This window comes from Hemicordylus capensis, chromosome 3 (genome assembly GCF_027244095.1).
Source record: "Hemicordylus capensis ecotype Gifberg chromosome 3, rHemCap1.1.pri, whole genome shotgun sequence".
Taxonomy (NCBI): Eukaryota; Metazoa; Chordata; class Lepidosauria; order Squamata; family Cordylidae; genus Hemicordylus; species Hemicordylus capensis.
In genome coordinates this window covers 37,668,403-37,688,110 of record NC_069659.1, presented here as the reverse complement: position 1 = coordinate 37,688,110, position 19,708 = coordinate 37,668,403, and the positions used below count along the sequence as shown (strand labels likewise).

The 19,708-nt window shown below is 40.4% G+C and overlaps 1 protein-coding gene and 1 long non-coding RNA gene across 12 annotated transcripts in view; one reads left to right on the top strand and one right to left on the bottom strand.

Moving 5' to 3' along the window:
• Positions 1 to 874: 874 nt before the first annotated feature.
• The window catches only part of WASF3 (WASP family member 3), a 59,036-nt gene continuing 40,202 nt past the window's right edge, over positions 875 to 19,708 (bottom strand). For 9 of the 10 annotated variants that reach the window (XM_053306565.1, XM_053306566.1, XM_053306561.1 and 6 more), the window contains 5 exons: positions 19,062 to 19,179; positions 11,972 to 12,147; positions 9,421 to 9,684; positions 8,619 to 8,989; positions 875 to 6,475 (listed from right to left, as the gene is read on the bottom strand). In XM_053306565.1, coding sequence (XP_053162540.1) covers positions 6,318 to 6,475; positions 8,619 to 8,989; positions 9,421 to 9,684; positions 11,972 to 12,147; positions 19,062 to 19,179 — 1,087 coding nt within the window. In that variant the 3' untranslated portion in view covers positions 875 to 6,317. Of the gene's footprint in view, positions 6,476 to 8,618; positions 8,990 to 9,420; positions 9,685 to 10,362; positions 10,530 to 11,971; positions 12,148 to 19,061; positions 19,180 to 19,708 lie in introns of all 10 variants that reach the window. The other variant, XM_053306570.1, reaches the window with a different exon arrangement.
• On the top strand, positions 17,438 to 19,065 carry LOC128349737 (uncharacterized). 2 transcript variants are annotated; one of them, XR_008318963.1, is made up of 2 exons: positions 17,438 to 17,755; positions 18,412 to 19,065. It is a non-coding gene; the product is annotated as an uncharacterized LOC128349737 (long non-coding RNA). The 2 variants fall into 2 exon arrangements; XR_008318962.1 differs by lacking the exon at positions 17,438 to 17,755 and adding an exon at positions 17,837 to 17,901.

Here is a 19,708-nt window from a genome sequence, read left to right as displayed (position 1 = left end):
ACGTGTACATATAAAAGAAGCTCTCAGCACTTTATATTTCACTTATGCAGACCAATGTTTTCTGTACTTATTGGAAGTAGTAGGGTGTTTGTGGGTTTTTTTAATTGCTTATTCTTTGGTTGAATCATTATTACCCTAACTGGCCACCAGAGGTCAATGTCTTTCTTCAGAAATGCAGCTATCTTGTCTCCAGCACACATGTTGGCCCATATAATATCCCTGAGTAGATGCTGTTTAGAAGTGCGTGCTCATAACAGGCATGGTGTTTAAAGATCCCTTACCATAGACTGATCCACACACGCTACTTGACAATCCAGGGTAGACTGATCCACATAGACTGATCCACACAGGCTACCTGACAATCAAAGGACAACCAAGATTGCTTTAATATGTATGAACTAATAAATTTGCATGTATTGTGTAGATTCTGTCCTCTAAACTTACTGGTTCAAGCAATTGTACCATGGTTGTCAACTTCTGACCATTTTCTGTGTTTGCACAATCCATTGAAAATATACCAAACATATTGAATAATTCCTTCTCCTATTTGTAGCTAGTATGGACACAATCCAGATGAAGTTAAGCATCTGCGTGCCCTGCTTATTTTAATGGTGAGAATTAAACATGTGCTTAATTCTTTCCCACGGAAATAGCTGGGAGTTAAAAGTACTTTACCATGGCTGAACTGTACCATTTAATTTTACATTTTGTAGTGCACCATTAGGTGGATAAAAATAGTCCAGTGAAGACAACAATTCTCTGTCAAGAGAAATAAAGAACAAAAAGAGCCATCATTAACAAGAGCTCAAGTATAGTAAGAGTTTCCATTGCCAGAATAAAATAAAATCAAGGAAAATCTATTGAAATACAAAGACAAAGTTCAAAAGTGAGCTTTATTCATAACTATTACAGGATAAGATATACAAAAAAAAATGGAAATTATCTAAAGAGTAAATTTAATCAGTAAACAATTTACATTTTAATTGATAAAATACTGAAAGGAGATGACATAATCCTTCATGTTTAAGAAAAACCATCAAAAATTGGCCAGCTAACTATGCAATCTTGTCAACTATAAATCACTTGTAGTCTAAAATTAATTCAGTTAATTCAAAATACAAATATTCTGTGATTTACTTTCTGTGCTCCTAAAATATATCAAATTTCTTACAATGGAAATAACTGTGACGTCAATGTTTCAATACACATCAAAAGAAAACCCTCTGAGAAAACCATTTCACACCCTGGCCTGATGCTAATGCAGGAAGCATTGCAGCATTACATGTGTTCAACCACAGGAACATAGCGAACCATATCCTTACAACCAACACTGTGATGCATGATGGAGGACTTCCACCACCATGTGATGAATGCATAAGTGCTACTTCTACTGTTTCCCCCAAACAGTACAATACTTAACTATAGGAAGAAGTACAGGAGACCCTCATTATCCACGGTTTTGCAGATCATGGTTTCATGTATCCATGGATGGGTGTAGAGACAGTTTCTTTATCTGCAGCATGAAATATAGGCAATTTTCACCTATCATTTTTGGCTGCCATTTTGAAGCATGGACCCATTTTGTGGCTCTTTTTTGTTTAAAAAAAAGATTTAAAATGAAAAATAAGTGGACTGGGGGGGCATTCCTGGAGACCAAGGTACTATACTCTTCTACCCTTATTTCTTTCCCCCTCCCTTTTTTAGTTGTTTTTTTAAGCTCAAGGGAGCTAACCTCTCAATCCTCATAGAGTTAAGTTCTCTTTTTGTGCAGTTTCGTTATCTCCAGAAATTGACAGGAATGGAACCCCTGTGAATAACGAGGGCCACCTATACTAACTACTGGCAAACCCTGTATTGGATACTCATTACAGTACTGGTACATGGAAATTGAACCAACTGGATTTACCAGTAACCATTTTAGTTTCCTAAAATTCAACACTGTGGATTTCTGAGAAAACAGTAGAAAGAGGAACTAACCTCCGACACACACAAAAGATCAAGATCCTTTCTGTATAAGCAATGCATACAAGCTCCCTCACTTCCAATACAAGGCCAAGAGCAGAGCTTCTCTTCATATTTTAAGGCAAATAATGAGTACAAGAGTGTTGGTGTTGAGTGACCTCAAGCTCTTCATATAAAGATGGAGGCTGTGCTTTATGTAGGTACTACTACCTTACTTGCAGGTTACTTACTACAGTACTTTATCTGAATGGGAATCTATTGAGGAAAAGTAATCTATGAAATATATTGTCAATTACAAAGCTATGAAATGCACAAGGCAACAGAAGGTTGTATTTGGTCAATTGTGAAAGAATATGCAAATCTGACATAGATAACTTGTCAGGAAAAATCAAAAAGTAACTTAATCGCAGATTCAAAAGCTTTAGGACCAAGAAGTGGCTGATGGAGAGCTCTTCTGTAACTTTAAAACCTGCATAATTTGAAGCAAATAATGACCCCATTTAGCAGTGAGTGCATGAGTAGCCCTAGCACCTGCTTGGGAGAGCCAGAGTTACTGACCTCGATAAGCAAAGCTTCAAGCTGCTTACATTGAAATGAAAGCCTTGTTCATTAGCTTGGTGGCTCCAGAGACAGTGCAGGGGGAGATCAGCAGAAGCAGCTGCCCTGACTGACTAGCATGGTGTTTTGCACAGCATGCAGGGTAGAGGTGCTATTTTTGTTTGTCTGGGAACTGTAGTTAAGTGGGGGAAAGGAACTTTTGCAGGCTCATACTGTTTCTCTTGTTTAATCAGACCAGAGTTTCAGCTCAACCTGCCGCCCACAGCCAAGCAAGCACTTTTCTCAGCAGGCAGCCACCACAGTGTAGTTAGTTATCCAAGTTGTTCCAGGAGGTGAGCCATGTTAGTCTGTTACAGAACACACACAGCGTCCTGTGGCAGCCTAATGACCAAGAGACCAGTTGTGGCACACACTTTTGTGGACTCTAAGACACTTCTGGTATGAAGCATGCAGCACCTTTGTTGTGCTTTAACTGGATGTAGCTTTGCAAATAAGCCAAGTGAGGTGGTGGCATTCGTAGCGGTCTGTACTAAGAAGCTGGAGGGGCAGAAAGTGTGCCCCAGCTGCTCATTTCTCTTGGCAGCCACCCTCTCACTACCTTCTGGCCCTGGCCCAGCTGCAATGGCAACATGTGGGCTGGCTTTTTGCTTGGCTGGGGATTTCTCTCTCCTACCAGACAAAGGGCCAGCCTGCACAGCTCAATTGCAGCCGGATTGGGGCCAGAAGGTAACGAGAGAGCTGCTACCAATATGCAAGCAGCAAAGACTCATTTTCTGCCCCTCCAGCTTGTTAGAACAGGGCACTACTGAGTGGCATCGTATTTTATTGCCTGTGATTTTTCTTCTTCAAGAAAACCCGCTAGTTCTAATCTACCCCAGTGCTTATGGTAAAACAAAACATTGGCTCTGAGCTGTTTCTGGCTCTGATGAGGCAAACTGAACTTGTTTATAAGGAAGCTGACAGTAATGGGAAGCTGCCATTCTGAGCAGAGAAGCAGTTGTGGGAGTGCTTAACACTTCCTCAGCTGCTTTTTTTCTGCTTGAAATCCACTCCAGATGCTCCTTCTCACCACCAGTGTTCCAGCAGTATGCTTGCAAGGGCTGGAATCGTGCAGGGGAACAAGTATCTCACAGAGGAAAGCAGAAAGCAGAAAAACAACTGTCAGGGAAGGGTTAGGCACACACATCCCATCATTCAAATTATAACCTCCCGAGGCTTCATTTCATTAAGAAAACAAACCTATTTAAGCTTTGTTACACACAATTGTGTGCAACTTATTGTTTGCCCTTGGGGAAACCCCAGCTGATACACACCACAAATTATTCATTACATTTCAGGAGCAGGGAGTTGTGCTTATTTTAAGTTTTCCCTGGCAACTCCATTACAACCCTTGTAACTGGTCCACATGGACCACATCCTTGGAACCAATTTTCATAATGTGCAAAGTAATCAGAAAAGAATGCCTCTGAGCATATATAATGTGCCTTTCCATGAACTACTAATAAGCACAGTCAGCCCTCACATATCTGAGCTCAGACTAAAGGTACAAAAAGACCACATTACCCACCAACTGACATCTTTCTAGCTGTCCTTAAGCCAAAGGGCTTGAGAAAGGTCTTTCATTGTTGCTGTTGTGTTTACTATGCATTTAGCTCACCCTTCTTCCAAGCAACTCAGGACAGCATGTAAGGTCCCTTCCCCATTGTATCCTCACAACAACTCTGTAAGGGTTTAGGCTCAGTGAGAAGGACTACCCCAAAACACACTAGGCCAGTGAGCTTCATGCCCAAGTTGGGATTTGAACCTGGATCTAATTACAGAAGAATGCTACCAATCACACAAGCCAGGGGTGGGATGGGTGGCAGATTTTCAGCAACCCCTCCTCTCCTTGGCAGCTGCCTGTGCATCTGAACCATTTATCCCCGAGATTTGTAGAATGCTCAGGAAAACGTTTTCAGGAGATACCGGCAGCTGCAGAGGGCATGAGGCGATTGCCTACCCGCTCTGCAAAGGTAAATGCTGCCAGCACAGCATTAGTGTGGATGTCTGCCACTGTGCTGCTCAGATCTCAAAGTAGCAGAACCCAAAAGAAGATATTTGTGTGACTGAATGCCCCTTACAGAGAAAAGGCAGTTACATTTCACATTATACATTAAATGACTAAAATACTCTCATTAAATTGTAATGAAAAACAAAATTTATGACAGCATCATAGCCTGGCTGGGGGAGGGAATCTCGCTTAGGGCAGCAAAATTCCTTGGGCAAGCCTGGCTACAAGATTTCTTTTTCTTCACATTGGACAAATGTGATAATTTTTAATATCAAGGCCAAATTTAAGGCCAAGTAGCCAATAATGCAGTTTGTGAGCATTCTGGGACAAACACAAATAGCAAGCTTTCTTGAAGAAAACTCCAAGGTTTTTCATTTGGTAGGATCCAGGAATGAAGGTTCCAAGAGGATATGAATAAACACTACTGTACTTGTTCAAAAACAAAGCACGTAACACATCAGATGTGGATTCTAAATTTTTCCTCCACTCTGAAGATGTAAAAGTGAGGTGCAAAGCACACCATGTACAAATCTCATTAATTACAGGCATTTCTGTAGCAGCAGTTGTCAAAAGATTGCATCCAAACTTGCACTCCTATGAAACATGACCACACATAACAGTATCCTAAATCATAACCAATAAAGAAAATATGTCAGTACATTAGAACATTAACAACTTTAAAGTAACTGAAAATATGAACATCCTCTTAAATGGAATGTGGTATAAACTAAACAAGATGGAAATGACTGCCAATTTTTTTAAAAAAGAAAGGGCACATAAGAATAAAAATAAGACACAAGTGCACCCTTAAGTCAACAAAGGCAGGCATTACTGTCTACTTAAAATATGCAGCACTTGAACCATACAGGGATAAGAGAATTATCTATATGACCAACTTGAGTTGAAATAGGAGTTCAATATTTAGAAGATGTATTTGAGTACTAGCACCAGAAAGAAACTGTTCCAGTCACCCACAATGCAGGCATGAAATGGACAAACTACTCTCATAACCTCACTTTTCAAACTCAACTCTTCTAAGAAGAATAAGTTCTATTTTCGCTTTTACTCAGTCAGAGGCTTCAGTATGCCTGATGTAAGTTAAAAGATTTACAAATATGATCATACAAAAAAAAAAAACCACACACAAAAGGGGAGGAAAATTCAATATTCCAATATTTAATTTGATGTAACCAAATTTCTCCAGCCTGAACAAAATACTACCTGCGTTTCTACTACAAGAAGGCTCTGATATGACATAATTAGTTGATGGGAAATAATCACTCCAGACACACATGCAAGATGGGAGAGACATTAAATGAGAGACATTTAGCTGCTGTCTGCTTTATGTATTTTGTGAAAGTGGACCAAACATGGTGACATTTTACAACCTGGGGATATTGCCCTGTCATGTAGAAAACTAACCTCCAAGATAGAAACAATGGTCCCAGTTTAAAAGTATCAAAAGGAGACTGGAAATTATAAACAAAATGTTACAGATGGCCACAGTCAAGAAAAATCACTGCCTTCTCTTGGGATAAAATATGATTTGCTACAATTAGTGACACTTGTGTATTATGCTTAAATACTGAAGAGAGGTTTTTGGATCTGCACAATAATAATAGTTTGACCAAGTTGCTAGGTTATCATCATTTTAGGTTACTTGTTCCAATATGCATTGGTGCTCACATGGCATGGATTATTTTCCAACAAAATTCATAGATTGCTTTGGTACTGTGTTCTTCAGGTCTCAATCTGACCAGTCATTTTCATCACATTCTGAATCATCATCTGAATCGCTGTACTCCACAGCAATCCGCCTAGAAAGAATGGTGGCCACATCATTTCCAACTGGCTCGCGCTTAGCTTCTTGTTCACGCTGCTCTTGTACTTTTTTCAACTGAATTCCTATTGAAGGAGGGACGATAAGTAATAACAGATTATGGGCAAATTTTTTCTTTTAACAAAATACCTTTTAGGCACTCCAAACTTGGAAGTTAATGAAAATATCCTAGGGCTTATTTTTACACAATGAAGTTGTTACCTTGATTGTTCTGGTTTACTGACAGGTCAGATTGTACTTTCAGTGGAAATGAGAATTTCATCAGAGAAATCAGTCACTCTTTCTTCAAGAGAAAAGAGGCAACTCAAGTGCCTCTCATGAAATTTTCAGCTGTTATATATATTGTAAGTAAGTAAAACTTTATTTCGGTCGTAGACCAGCAATACAACAATATTCAAATAATAATAATAATAATAATAATAATAATAAGATGATGATGATGATGATGATGATGATGATATAAAATCAACTACATTTATACGCATTTGGCATATTATATAACAATATTTGGCCACAATATGAATAACATCCAAATTAGAATTAGTGAGCAAATAGTTTAAATAAAAATCCTCTCCATGACCCGGAAAATTAATCAAAAGTGGGGCAATTTGTTGGCGTCTTATGTCTCTGTAATATTCACAATGCAGTAAAACGTGAGCAGTTGTTTCAGCGTTACCAGATCCACAAGGGCATAATCTTGATGCGTATGGTATACCCTGGAATCTCCCATGGAGCACAGCTGTTGGGAGGGCATTTACACGGGCAAGTGTTAGAGCTCGTCTAAATTTTGGAATTAAGATGCTACTTAAATATGTAGCAGGCTTGAGCTCGGTGCACTGACTACCTATGTAAATGCTACTCGGTAACTTTGCATGTTCCATCTGCAACTCCACATCATGGATAGGTTGCACAATTTCTCTTCTGGCCTGATCGAAACCTAATCTGATAAAATCATCATGAGAGAATCCGTATAATAGTAATTTTTCTGTAATTGCCAATTTCCATTTGGATTTAAAGGAGTCTTCCAAAATTAAATGTACTAAGTCGACTTTCGTGAAAACCAATTTTAACCAGTAAAGTATGATAGATCACCAATAGCATGATTCAAATCTAACCAGACCCACCTCCCTTCTAATAACAGTATTTGGGACACAACACGGCAGCTGTAATATAGTTCTTATGAACTTAGTTTGAAGTGTTTCTAATGGAGCAAAACTACTAAATGGGCCCAATTGTGCACCATACATTATCTGAGGACACACTTTGGCCAATAGTAATTTTATTGCAACAGGGATGTACAAAGCTCCCCATGAGAAATAAAATGATTAGATTAGATTAATTGATAATTGGGCACTCTGAATAATATGTTTTTGATGCGCAATACGGGAACCAGATGAATGGAATACAACGCCTAAGTATTTATAAGATTGAACTTGTTCAATTGTATTCCCATTCATGTGCCAAATATATCTCTTTGGCCGTTTAGCAAACACGAAATCGAAATAATAATAAATAATAAAATAATCCCCTAAGGGGAATATCTTACAGTGGTCACACTTCTAGTCTCCTATTCATATGCAACCGGGGCAGACCCTGCTTAGCTAAGTAGACAAGTTATGCTTGCTACCACAAGACCAGCTCTCCTCCCGTCTAGTGTGTTTAGTGCGTGTGTGTCTAGACATACGTTTATTCTACTGGCAAGATATTTGCTCCAAGCAACACTGAAATTAAAAACTGAAGCATTCTCTCCTACTTGCGGAGGAAATTCAGCACTTAAAAGTAACTATTTCCTAGCAAGCCTTACACCTTGCAAGTAGTTTCTGTCATCACCCCAGGATGCAACCTGTATGAACCTAGTCTTGTAAGAGATTCCAATAAGGTTCTCTTTCACCACAGAGTAACTTGCTTTTCCAAATATATTTGCCATTTGCACGGTGGGCCAAGAACCAAATGTGCTGGCTTCTTTCACGAGATCAAATCTCATGTTGATCTCACCATATTGTAGCTAAAGATCACTTACTGTAAGTCAGAAGAACAGAAAGCTGTGAATCCAACAGCAGTGACTGGAACACCACTACCTAGCTTTCAGCCAAGAAAACCCTACTTAAAGATTAATGATGTGGATTATGCACGGCTTAAAACACCAAACAATCTGATTGCTTGGAAACACGATGAGCAGTCTAAGAATTCTTAATATTATGCACATACCCATCCGAATAGCAGCCAGAAGATCGCTTCGAGCGTCACTGATAGGTGACTGTGTGGGCTCGTGTCGTTTTGTCTCAGCCACTACAGAAGCATGCATCGGAGAGGAGGAGAGAGAGGATCCTGCAGCAGGAGGGCCTGGAGGGGGAGGAGGCGGGCCTGGAGGAGGGGGAGCTGTAACAACAAGCCCAGTAGAAGGAGGATGAAGAGCAGCAGAATACATAGATCCAGTCACTAGTCCAGGATGGGAAGGTAGCACAGGGATTTGGAGAGGACAAACAAAAGCAGTCTGTGCAGAAGGAATCATGGGTGGAGGGGGAGGCGGCGGGGGTCCTGAAGGATTGTAATAATCCACCATCTGAGCTGCAAGCATCCTACACACAAAATAGAACACAATATTTGTTAACTGAAGTATCAGCTCACAGGTCTGCAGTGTGCACCCTTTAAATACATGCACCGTTTGGTTTTTTGCACAAACAATACTGAATTATATTGCACTGCTTTTCTTCATGTTCGAGTTAGATTTTTTTTCCAGGTTATGCTAGAACACGAACATACTACAGACTTTTCAAGTTGCATCATTCATTTAATCATGCACAAAAAACTGGAGAGATAACACTGAAACTGAGAAATGCATGCAATTTAACACATTTACTTTCACCTCAAGCAGTTTAAACGTACCACCTCCTTACCAACTTTCGGGGAATAGTTTTGTGTAAACAAACAAGCCTTAACACTGACCATGGTTTATTTAAATCCGGGTTTCTGGGCCAAAACAACAAAGCTGTTAAAACAAGGGTTTTACCCAAAATCTGCTGGTACCAGTTGTACAGTGCCATGTGGTCCATCCAAGGCCTGTGGTGGGGGTGGCGGCGGTTGCTGGGGCCTGTTTAAAGTAGCATGCCGCATTGTTGTCGAAGGTGGCCTATATTCTTGTTCAGGGCCCTGATTTGCAAGGATGTATGGAGGTCCATCTCCTGCTCCGTATGAAGGCATCACTGGTTGCTGGTGGAGGGAATGATTTGGAGTAGCAGGATATGAGTAGCTGGTAATGTCTGAGGCATGGGATCTAGAATACAAGGGGGATAAGAAAGAATGAAATATTAGTAGGGAATGTAAGAGGCATTCACATTACAACATTTCTTAGGAAGCACTTTCTTTGTGAAAGACTTCTAATTTAAAAATCCCCAGCGGATCACAAACATGGCAGTCACAGTTACTAATGTTAACAGCCAACTGTAGCACACATTCAGAGGACCTAAATTTTCAGACAGATAGATTTTCCTTTTATATAGATAAAGTTACAGGCTATCTATTTTCTCCCGTACTATGGGATATTAGTCCTATGGGGAAAATAGCAGACAAGCAATATTAACAAGGGAAGCAAAAGATGAAAGCCAAGCTGCTGAGGCAGATTGTCTTTTATCAAAACAAACTAACTCCAAGACTTTAATCTTTTGGAAGTTGCTTGTTTTCTGCAAATAAGCAACTGGATTAGAGACGCAGAAAAGAGAACTATTAGCTGAACACAAAGCTGCAAAGTCTGTAGTGCTTGTCAATTAAGGCCAACCGACGATCTCTTCACATCCCTGAGCTGCAAAAAGCTGCATTAGTAAGACAAAATGGCGCCATACTGTCATTTGGTTAAAAGAGGATGTCAGTAAAATTGGTGCTCATCATCTTATTCGGACTGGAAGCTAGGCAAGCAACAAAGCACCAGAGCTTTGAATAAAACAAAATGACAAACCCTTTGGGCATCTTGGCCTCTTTTGTGCTTCCTGCCTGCTCTTGTTTCTTTGTATCACTTATGAACTCAATGCCCATTTTCCTTCTCTCCCACTCTTCTCTTCTTGTCCTGACTTTCCTCACATTAATTTGCTGGTGCCGGCTTGGATTCAGCTTGTGTTTCTCTCTCTGGATCACAATGGGCACAGCATAAATGAATTGTAATGGGGAGTCTACAGTTTGGAAAAGCCACAGTTTCACAATTCCAACAGGTACGCGATACAAACAAGCTTTCTAATCAATATTTATTGTACGTGTTTAAAATAGAGTATCAAAATGATAACAAGGTATGCTTGTTTTTAATTCACCACTTGACATTTCAGTGCTCTTATCATTTATTCACAACAAAATTTGAATAAATTGGGAAGACTCTTTCCATGCTGCAGAAAAGGATACAAATCACCAACAAGAAATATAGTATAATCCTGGAACTAAAGAAGCGAATTAATCCAGTTAGCAGTGTTAGGGGATCTCCACCCCATAATTGTAGAGGAGAGCTTGCTGTTGATGTGACAGGAATATTTACATCTGCAGAAATATTATCCTTCTATAAAGTTCAATAAGAATTTTACCAAGGAAATGTCACACAATGTGGTCAGGATATCAATATACATATAGAGATAGATTTCTAAATATCAGAGAATACTTTCCTAGTATAGACAAAACATCACCATGAATTAAGAAAATTAGAAATAGTAGATAGCAATAGTTCTGTATTAAACTTGGCTTTCATGAAAGTCAGCTCTTGGATCCTTCTAGACCTGAAAATATCAATTCCATTTTGCTGTAGTGACTTTAAAATAGCTAGAAGAAGGCAAAAGCAAGCTGTAAGGGAGGTTAGTGGAATCATGAAGTAATGCTAGGCTGAACTATTTGTTGCACTTGCCCCTTTCTTCCAATTAAATTAACTTGCAAAACAAATCTGAACACACAAACTCTCTCTTTGAGGCTGCTTCACCAATCAACTTGAACATGCTGCTTGTCCTGTACATGCAGACCTCCCACTTAGCTCAAAAGCAGCAGAACACAGAGGGGAAGAATACCATTGGCAATTACTGCTGTGTACATTGGGAAGATTTTGTTCAAACCCATTTGTTTTAAACCAAAACAGTGTGTTCGGTTCTGCAGCTCCCATCTGAATGCAAACTGAATGCTGATTTTAAAAGGGAGCTGCTCACTATTCAGAGCAGGCTACTAATAACTCTCTCCTTGAGTGTTTAAGCTGTTACTTCTTTTAAAAAGAATTTTTAAAACCAAGTTTTTGAATCTCTCTCACGAAAGCTCTGTCCTAGAATGATCTGTAATTGTTTACCACAGGAAAGCATGTGTAGTAAATTGGCATAGTATAATGCCACATATAACCTAGAAAAGAAACACAGTCAACAACAAACATGCAAAGAAGATGTATAGCAAGTTGATAGTGACACATGGGCCTTTTAAATGCATTTGAAAATGCACTTTGAAACTTTCAGGGAGTATTTTGTTGAATGTTACAGCTACATTCCTAATCTGTAATACATCTAAGCATATCTAAAAACATAATACAACAAAGCAGCTTGTTGTAAACACACCTAGTATCAGGGGACAGAGATCCCTCGGATGATGCTCCGTGGTATACATTTTGAGACAACCTGTTGTCTGGTCTAAGCTCTTTGTCATATGCCATCATATTCCACTCCTGGCGCCTGTTCCTTGCTTTTCTAACTTTTTTCACCTCACGGGTTGTGCCATCTATACGTTTTTGCTCCTAATGTTATACAAAGAGAGAGAAAGAGAGAGAGAGCATGCAGGAGAGAGAAAAGGAAGGGAAGAGAGTAAGTCAAATGCGTTAAGAGTATGAAAATAAGTAGATATGCTGGTAAGCCAAGCAAAATTATAATGAGTGGACTAAGTATTAACATATCCTAAGGAGCTCCTAGAAGGTTATTTATCTGGCAGATATCAGCTGTGTTGTAAATCATTTATAGTGAACATACAAATTATATTTACCTATCACTGTTTTTCCACAGTAAGATTGCTGCTCATTTTAAAGTTTCCAAATCTTGCTTTATCACAATCGAATAGTAATTAAATGGTAATTAAACATCAGCACAATTGTGACAATCTCACAGTCAAACAATCAAATCAGAATTGTTCATAACACATTTCAGCAAGTAGCACAAATATTTCCCCACTCCAAAACCAAGGAGGGTACCGAAGTACCTAACAAACAAGGGTTGCTGCCATTTTTTCCTGCTTGGTTTCCTTTCAGCTTAACTGTTCAATCATCACACATATTCGCTCCAAAACCAACTCCAATTTCCTCTTCTGCTCCCCTGCCTGTACTTCAGGCAGACCGTCCATCTCTTTCCTGGATTTTTCAAGCACTTTGAGAGTTCAGTGCTTTCTTTTTGGCTTTTTACACCCAAGAAATTTTTCCAAGAGATGACTGGGGTGGGGTGGATAAGTGGATTTGTGATTTGTCACAAGGGTCAGACAGTCAGCCCTGTACCCTGCCCTCCATTCTAATTCCAGGAAAAGACTGTACAAAATACAGCAAATGTGCTTCAACAGGGGACCCACTGCTCAAATACGTACCTCTGGAAATACACTCACTTTCAAGCAGTCACCTTATAGCTGAAAGCTGCATCACACTTGTTATACAGCAGTCTTCTAAGGTAACTGTTTATGAATGAGTTCACAATTTACCTATGTGCTGATAGAATGAGTTCTATCAACACATGACCAAATTAGCTTTGCCATGCACTCAAGAGAAAGGATGGTCCACATTCTAAAATGACTCCTAAACACAGATCCTGCATAACTATGACAAAACAATTGCCTTTGGGAAAGTTTATGTGCATTGTCTTTTAATAAACCCAGTGACAGTACATATTTTACCATGAAACCATTAGAATGTATCCTTTAGTCATGCAATTACTAAGAAAGATTAAACATATTTCTTCAGCTTCTTTTCCTGCACAAAAGTACTGACTCCAGGCATTCTTGAATGATGCAGACTATCTAGACTAATAGTCTAGTTTCATGACCAAAAAGCTCCTTCATCACTGTGGTAGATCTCCTATGCCATCTATGCCAAGCGAGGAATGTGACTTAACTGTTCTAGACTTCTCAACAGCCTTTGATACCACTGACCATGGTATCGTTTAGGAATGTCTGTGTGCATGGTGTCTAGAGGCACACCTTAGCAATGCCTTTGCTCATCTCTTATGGGCTCAAGCCAAAAAGTGATGGTGCGAGACACCTGTTTTTCCACAGGTGACTTAAGCTTGCCAGCTCACAATACATATCTCTACAGCAGGGGGCAGGCAATGTGTGGCTCTCCAGATGTTCCTGAATGGCAACTCCCATCACCCCCAACCATATGTTATTACATCCAGAGAAGGGAGTTGTAGTTCAGCCACATCTGGAGAGCCACACATTGCCTGCCCCCTGCGCTACAGCAACTCTGTACAATATGACAGCACTATTAGCTGCAGGCTAGAGATACGGGGCCGAGGATAAGAAATAGGGTCTTGCTTAGGACAACCAAACAGCAGTGCAGATGTAATATTAAGAATGCTTTTAACAAAACTTTGGAAGCAAGCCTCAAGACGTGCTCCCTTTCCAACCCTTTGCCCTCTAAGGTTACATGTTATTGCTGGCACCTGCTAACTGGGCAAAGAGGCATCTTTTACCATGGTGATTCTCTTTATTTAGGAGGGGGAGAGTAACTGGCCTTATCCACCCACAGCACAGTACCTCCAGTGACTGTTGCTGGTGTTTCTTTTTAGATTGTGAGCCCTTTGGAGACAGGGAGCCATCTTGTTTATTTTTTTATTTCTCTGTGTAAACTGCCCTCAGCCATTTTTGAAAGGGCAATATAGAAATATCGCCAATTTAAATAAAATAAATTATTATTAGTAGTAGTAGTAGTAGTATTAACCATGGTTAATGGTAAATGTTGCAGAGTTGCTTCTTAATCAGGCTCTGAGACCAGCTTATTTATAAATAGATCTTTTCCCCTTTAACATACAGGTGAAACTCGGAAAATTAGAATATCGTGCAAAAGTCCATTAATTTCAGTAATGCAAATTAAAAGGTGAAACTGATATATGAGACAGATGCATTACATGCAAAGCGAGATAAGTCAAGCCTTAATTTGTTATAATTGTGATGATCATGGCATACAGCTCATGAAAACCCCAAATCCACAATCCCAGAAAATTAGAATATTACATGGAACCAAGAAGACAAGGATTGTAGAATAGAACAATATCGGACCTCTGAAAAGTATACAGTGTACTGTGCTTGACTGGCCAGCAAACTCACCTGACCTGACCCCATAGAGAATCTATGGGGCATTGCCAAGAGAAGGATGAGAGACATGAGACCAAACAATGCAGAAGAGCCGCTAATGAAGCATCCTGGTCTTCCATAACACCTCATCAGTGCCACAGGCTGATAGCATCCATGCCACGCCGCATTGAGGCAGTAATTGCTGCAAAAGGGGCCCAAACCAAGTACTGAATACATATGCATGCTTATACTTTTCAGAGGTCCAATATTGGTCCAATACAGAAATAATGTTTAGTTATGTAATACACAACAAAGTTGGAAATCTTGGTGTGTGTGTGCGTATGCGTGTATATGTGAACATGAGTGATGTTCAGTCTGTTCTCCGTGGCATTGCACTCCCCGTAAAGGACTGAGTTCGCAGTGTGAGGGTGCTCACTGATCCAACATCCTCACTAGAGGCTCAAGTGGCCTCTATGGCTCTGAGTGTCTACTTCAGCCGATACAACAGCTGTAACCTTACCTGGATGGAGATAGCTTGACTACAGCTACTCGTGCGCTGGTAACCTCAACGCTGAGATTACTGCAGTGTGTTGTATGTGGGCCCACCTTAAAAACGGTTCAGAAACTACAGTTGGTCCAAAACAGGTCCACAAGATTATTAACTGGGACTGAGTGTTTTGCTCATATGTCAGTGCTTCATGAGTTGCACCAGCTCCCAGTCCATTTCTGGGCCCAATCCAAAGAGCTGCTTTTAACCTTTAAAATCCTTAATGCCGTGATCTTCACTGTTTAGGCAACAGGGGCCACTAGTGAACACTCCTCTAGCTGCTGGTGTGCCCCTCATGCCTTCTTCTGCGGGCCTAAGGTTGGCTCAGTGGCACACACCCCAGTGGCAAGGGTGCTTACTAAAGGTGCTGGTCAAGCACCTTCTTGTCTTTCCTACTTCCTGCCACTACTCAGAAGACATGGCAGAAGATGTGGGACAGTGCATGTGTCCCTTCGGTGGGGAGGGATAGAGGCAATTCAGGGGTCACACAGTGAAGATCATTGCCTTAATGCCTTGGGACTAGGGTACCTGAAAAAGCACCTTGCCCCCCATGTCTCTACCCAGACCTTAAGATCTTCTTCAACGGCCTTGTTCTGAGCACCCCTGACAAACAAGGTGAGGTTGGTGGCTACTAGAGAGAGTGTCTTTTTGGTGGTGGCAACATGTATAGACACCAGGTAAAGATCTTTTTGTTACCCAGGCTTTTAAAATGCATGTTTTTAAATGCTTTTGTCTTTTAGTTATATTTGTTGGTAGTTTTCATTTTTGTTATGTTTTTAATTGTAAGTTTTATTTTACTAATTTATTGTCTTGCGAGCTGCCTAGAGTACAATTTGTTATGAGGCAGCCTTAGAAAGTTGTTGTTGGTTATTATTAATAATAATCAAATCTTTTTTTAAAAAAAAAATCAAGTAAGAACTACTGGGAAACACACCAGGCAGACACCTGATGGAAAATAAGCTTCAGAGGTCACAAAGGAACTTCAGAACATTCCCATTTTCCTAAGAATTCCCTGTCCTACAAAACCTGCAAACTACTCTCTAAATTCTTATAATTCTCAAACAGTGCCTGAGAATGTTAAAGCTAGTGTAATGCAAGTCTGTCTCATTGTACAAATGAGGGAAATTTTGAAGAACTTTATGGATGTTTCAACTGAAAGACACTTTAGCTACCCTATTAATATTCTGGAGATACAGAATTTTATGACCTGCTAGCCATGCTGCTTGTTTAGGGAATACTCTCTGAAAGTCATATGTTTGTGAGGAAAAGTTTTAGAAACTGCCATTGTAGAGCATCTAAGCTGCTATTTACTAAAAAAATAATAATAGTAAAAGTGAGTCACTGTGTTGAAAGAAAAATGGGGGGAGTTGGAGTGAGAGCATTCTTTCTGTTGCTAAGTTTGACATACCACAGGCACTACTACCATATATTGGTTTTCAATGAAAGTTCTCAAAGCAGTTTATGTAGAAAAATAATAAATATATAAACTAACAAACAAACATATATATATATATATATATATATATATATATATATATATATATATAGTATATGTATGTATGTATGTCTCCCTCCTGTCCCAAAAGGGTTCAAAATCTAAAAAAGGTAGACACCAGCAAGAGCCACTGGAGGCGTGTTGTGCTGAGGTTGGACCGGGATAGTCGTAAGCATAAGAGAATCACCACTATATATGGCACCATACTTTATTGCAGGAAAGGGCACACATCCAGGAGGATGGCTCAGACTGCTACTGAAAGCAACTTGAAACCCTGTAAGAGCTCACTTGTTCACAAATGCAGGTTAAGGTACAGTAACTAGTTCATCTATATATATATAATTCTCTAAGAAGTACCCATGGCTAATCTCATGTGTGGCAGCTCTCGTGAGGAAGCCTGTGATGGTTAAGGACAGTTGGAATGCAACTGTTACTGGTCGGGAGGTGTTCTTGATTGTAGAGAAGAAGAGTATATATATATATATATATATATATATATATATATATATATATACACACACACACACACACACACACACACACACACACACACATATATATAGAGAGAGAGTGTGTGTTAGTTAGTTAGTGGGCAGGGGTATGTGAAGAGAGAGGTTGTGAGGGAGGAAAGAGCCCATTCAAGTGAAGGAGACTGCCGCTGTGTGAATTAAATGACGAAACAAGATCTGTTAACTCAGGAAGGGGGAGGGGGGAAGAGCAAGTGGAGGAAAGCGAAAGAGAGAAAAAGAAGGGAGGGGAAGAGAGAAAGAAGGAAGGGCGAGGGACAGGCCCGAGCCTGTCAGTGGCCTGAGGGGAACAATTGGCCACGGCGGCGGCAGCAGCAAGGAAGGGCCCAGTCAGCCACTGCTGCTGTTTGGGGCTACCAAGACTATTTGGAAGGAGGCAGGAAAACAAGGGATGGCCCCAGGCTGTCAGCACCCTGAGGAGAACGAGCGGCCATGGTGGTGGCTGCAGCAAGGAAGGGCCTGGTCAACTGCTGCTGTTCTTGTAGGGAGGAGCAGGAGCGGGGCTCAGGTGAGGAGGTCTCTGGGGAAAGGAGGCTGCAACTTGGCCAATAGGTGCCAGCAACACTGCAGCCGCAACCAAGAGGGGCGAGGGGGATGGAAGCAACCGGATGGAGGAGGAGCAGGAGTGCAGTGAGTGTGGAGAGATCTCTTGAGGTGAGGGAGGCTGTGGCAGGGGGTGAGGGGAGCAATCAGTTACTAGCATGCAGATGCTCTGCACAGGTTAAGCTAGTATGGTTTAAATGACCAACATTTCTAGGCAATATTATTCAAATTAAAAATTTCATAAGTTCAAAAGTTGGGGGGGCATTTAACATGCAAGAGGCCTAAAAGTTTCCTGGGACCATGAGCCACAACCTGACATATTCTCCCACCCCCAGTACCATTGATCCCCACATCCTTCTCTCCTACAACTTCTGACTCCCCTTCACCATGCAACTCTTGCTTCTTCTCAGCACTCAGGGCAATGGTTCAGTCATTATCCTGCACAAACACATCACCCCTATCACTGGGAGTATGTGTGGTGTTAATAACTCTTTCCTTGGGACTCCTGGATCCAAGGAGGCCATAAAAAGGAATGAGGAGAAACAGGCCTATTGTCTTTCATGTACACACTAGAGCTTCTTCATGTAATCTTGCTCCTGTTTATTTCTGTACAATGCCCAGGAGCTTCAATCTGCAAGTTGTCTTGGGAGATCCAGTCTAGCCGCACCCACAACATGCTTCCAAAAATACTAGTTCATCCAATATAGAAACAAATGCCGGAAGTGCATTACTTAACTTTATGTCAGAATACGGTGAAATCAAGTGATTCTCCTCCATGAACTTCTATGCATTCGCAAGACAGCAAACATCATCATCCCTATACTGTGGTCCATTATAAAGGCTCATCCATGACACAGATATGCTGACAATTCACAAACTCAGCTACAAAATTACTATATTCTCAAAGCAAGAAAAATAAATTCTGCTAGTTGCATTTTATGGTGGAAGCAATTTACTGAAGAAAAACCCTCTAAAGCCAAATAACGTCAATGAAATTTTTTTATAATTCAAACTCTTTTTCAAACAAGCATTTAATTTTCTGAAGCTAGTAGCTTGTTTAGCTGGCATCCATAACATTATTTTTTTCCAAAAAATGCAGATCAGAATGTAAGGTTAAGAGGTAAAAAGATAACTGCAATATAGTACCAACCTATAGTTACTTTTACAGCCACTCCTATGTAGGGAAGAAAATGTTATAAACTATGAGCCATTTATGCCAAAACATGACTAATAAGCCATATAAACCTTCTTTCAATAAATTGCCTGTTTACCTTTTGCCGTCTTTTCTCCTTTCGTTTGTCTTCTGTATCCTGTAACATTTTTTCTTTCCAGAGGTCAAAAAAATAAGAGGGATCAGTATAGAACTTTAATCCATCTTTTTTATCATCTCTGTGAACAAAAACAGAGTATTGGAGAAATAGGAACCATTTGTTTAAAAAACAACACATTAAACTTAGTGATCCTAGAAGCAGCCTGGTCTACATGTAGATGTGTTAGCAGGAAGGGGTCCAACCTGCCATTATAGATGAAGCCATTTCTAGCCAAGAGATCGACTCCCAATGAACCATGAAGCAGATCTACTGACTGAATATATGAAGTTAGCGTAGGAATATTGTCCATACTGGACTAACCATTAATCCGTCCAGCCCAGTGCTGATTGCACTGACCAGCACCAGCAGCTCTCCAAGGTTTCTGGCAGGAGTGTTTCCCAGCCCTTGCCAGAGATGCTGGGGATGGAACCTGAGACCAAAGTGTTGCTCTATTATAGCCCACCCAAGCTATAGTCTAGCATGAGCTGCACTTCAAGCGGAAGGCCAAGGACTTCCTCACCAGCTGATGCATCGTGATTTCATCTGTGGCTTCACGTAACTTATTGGAGTGCTTGCTGAGGAACAAAGTGATGCACATTGGGATGAAA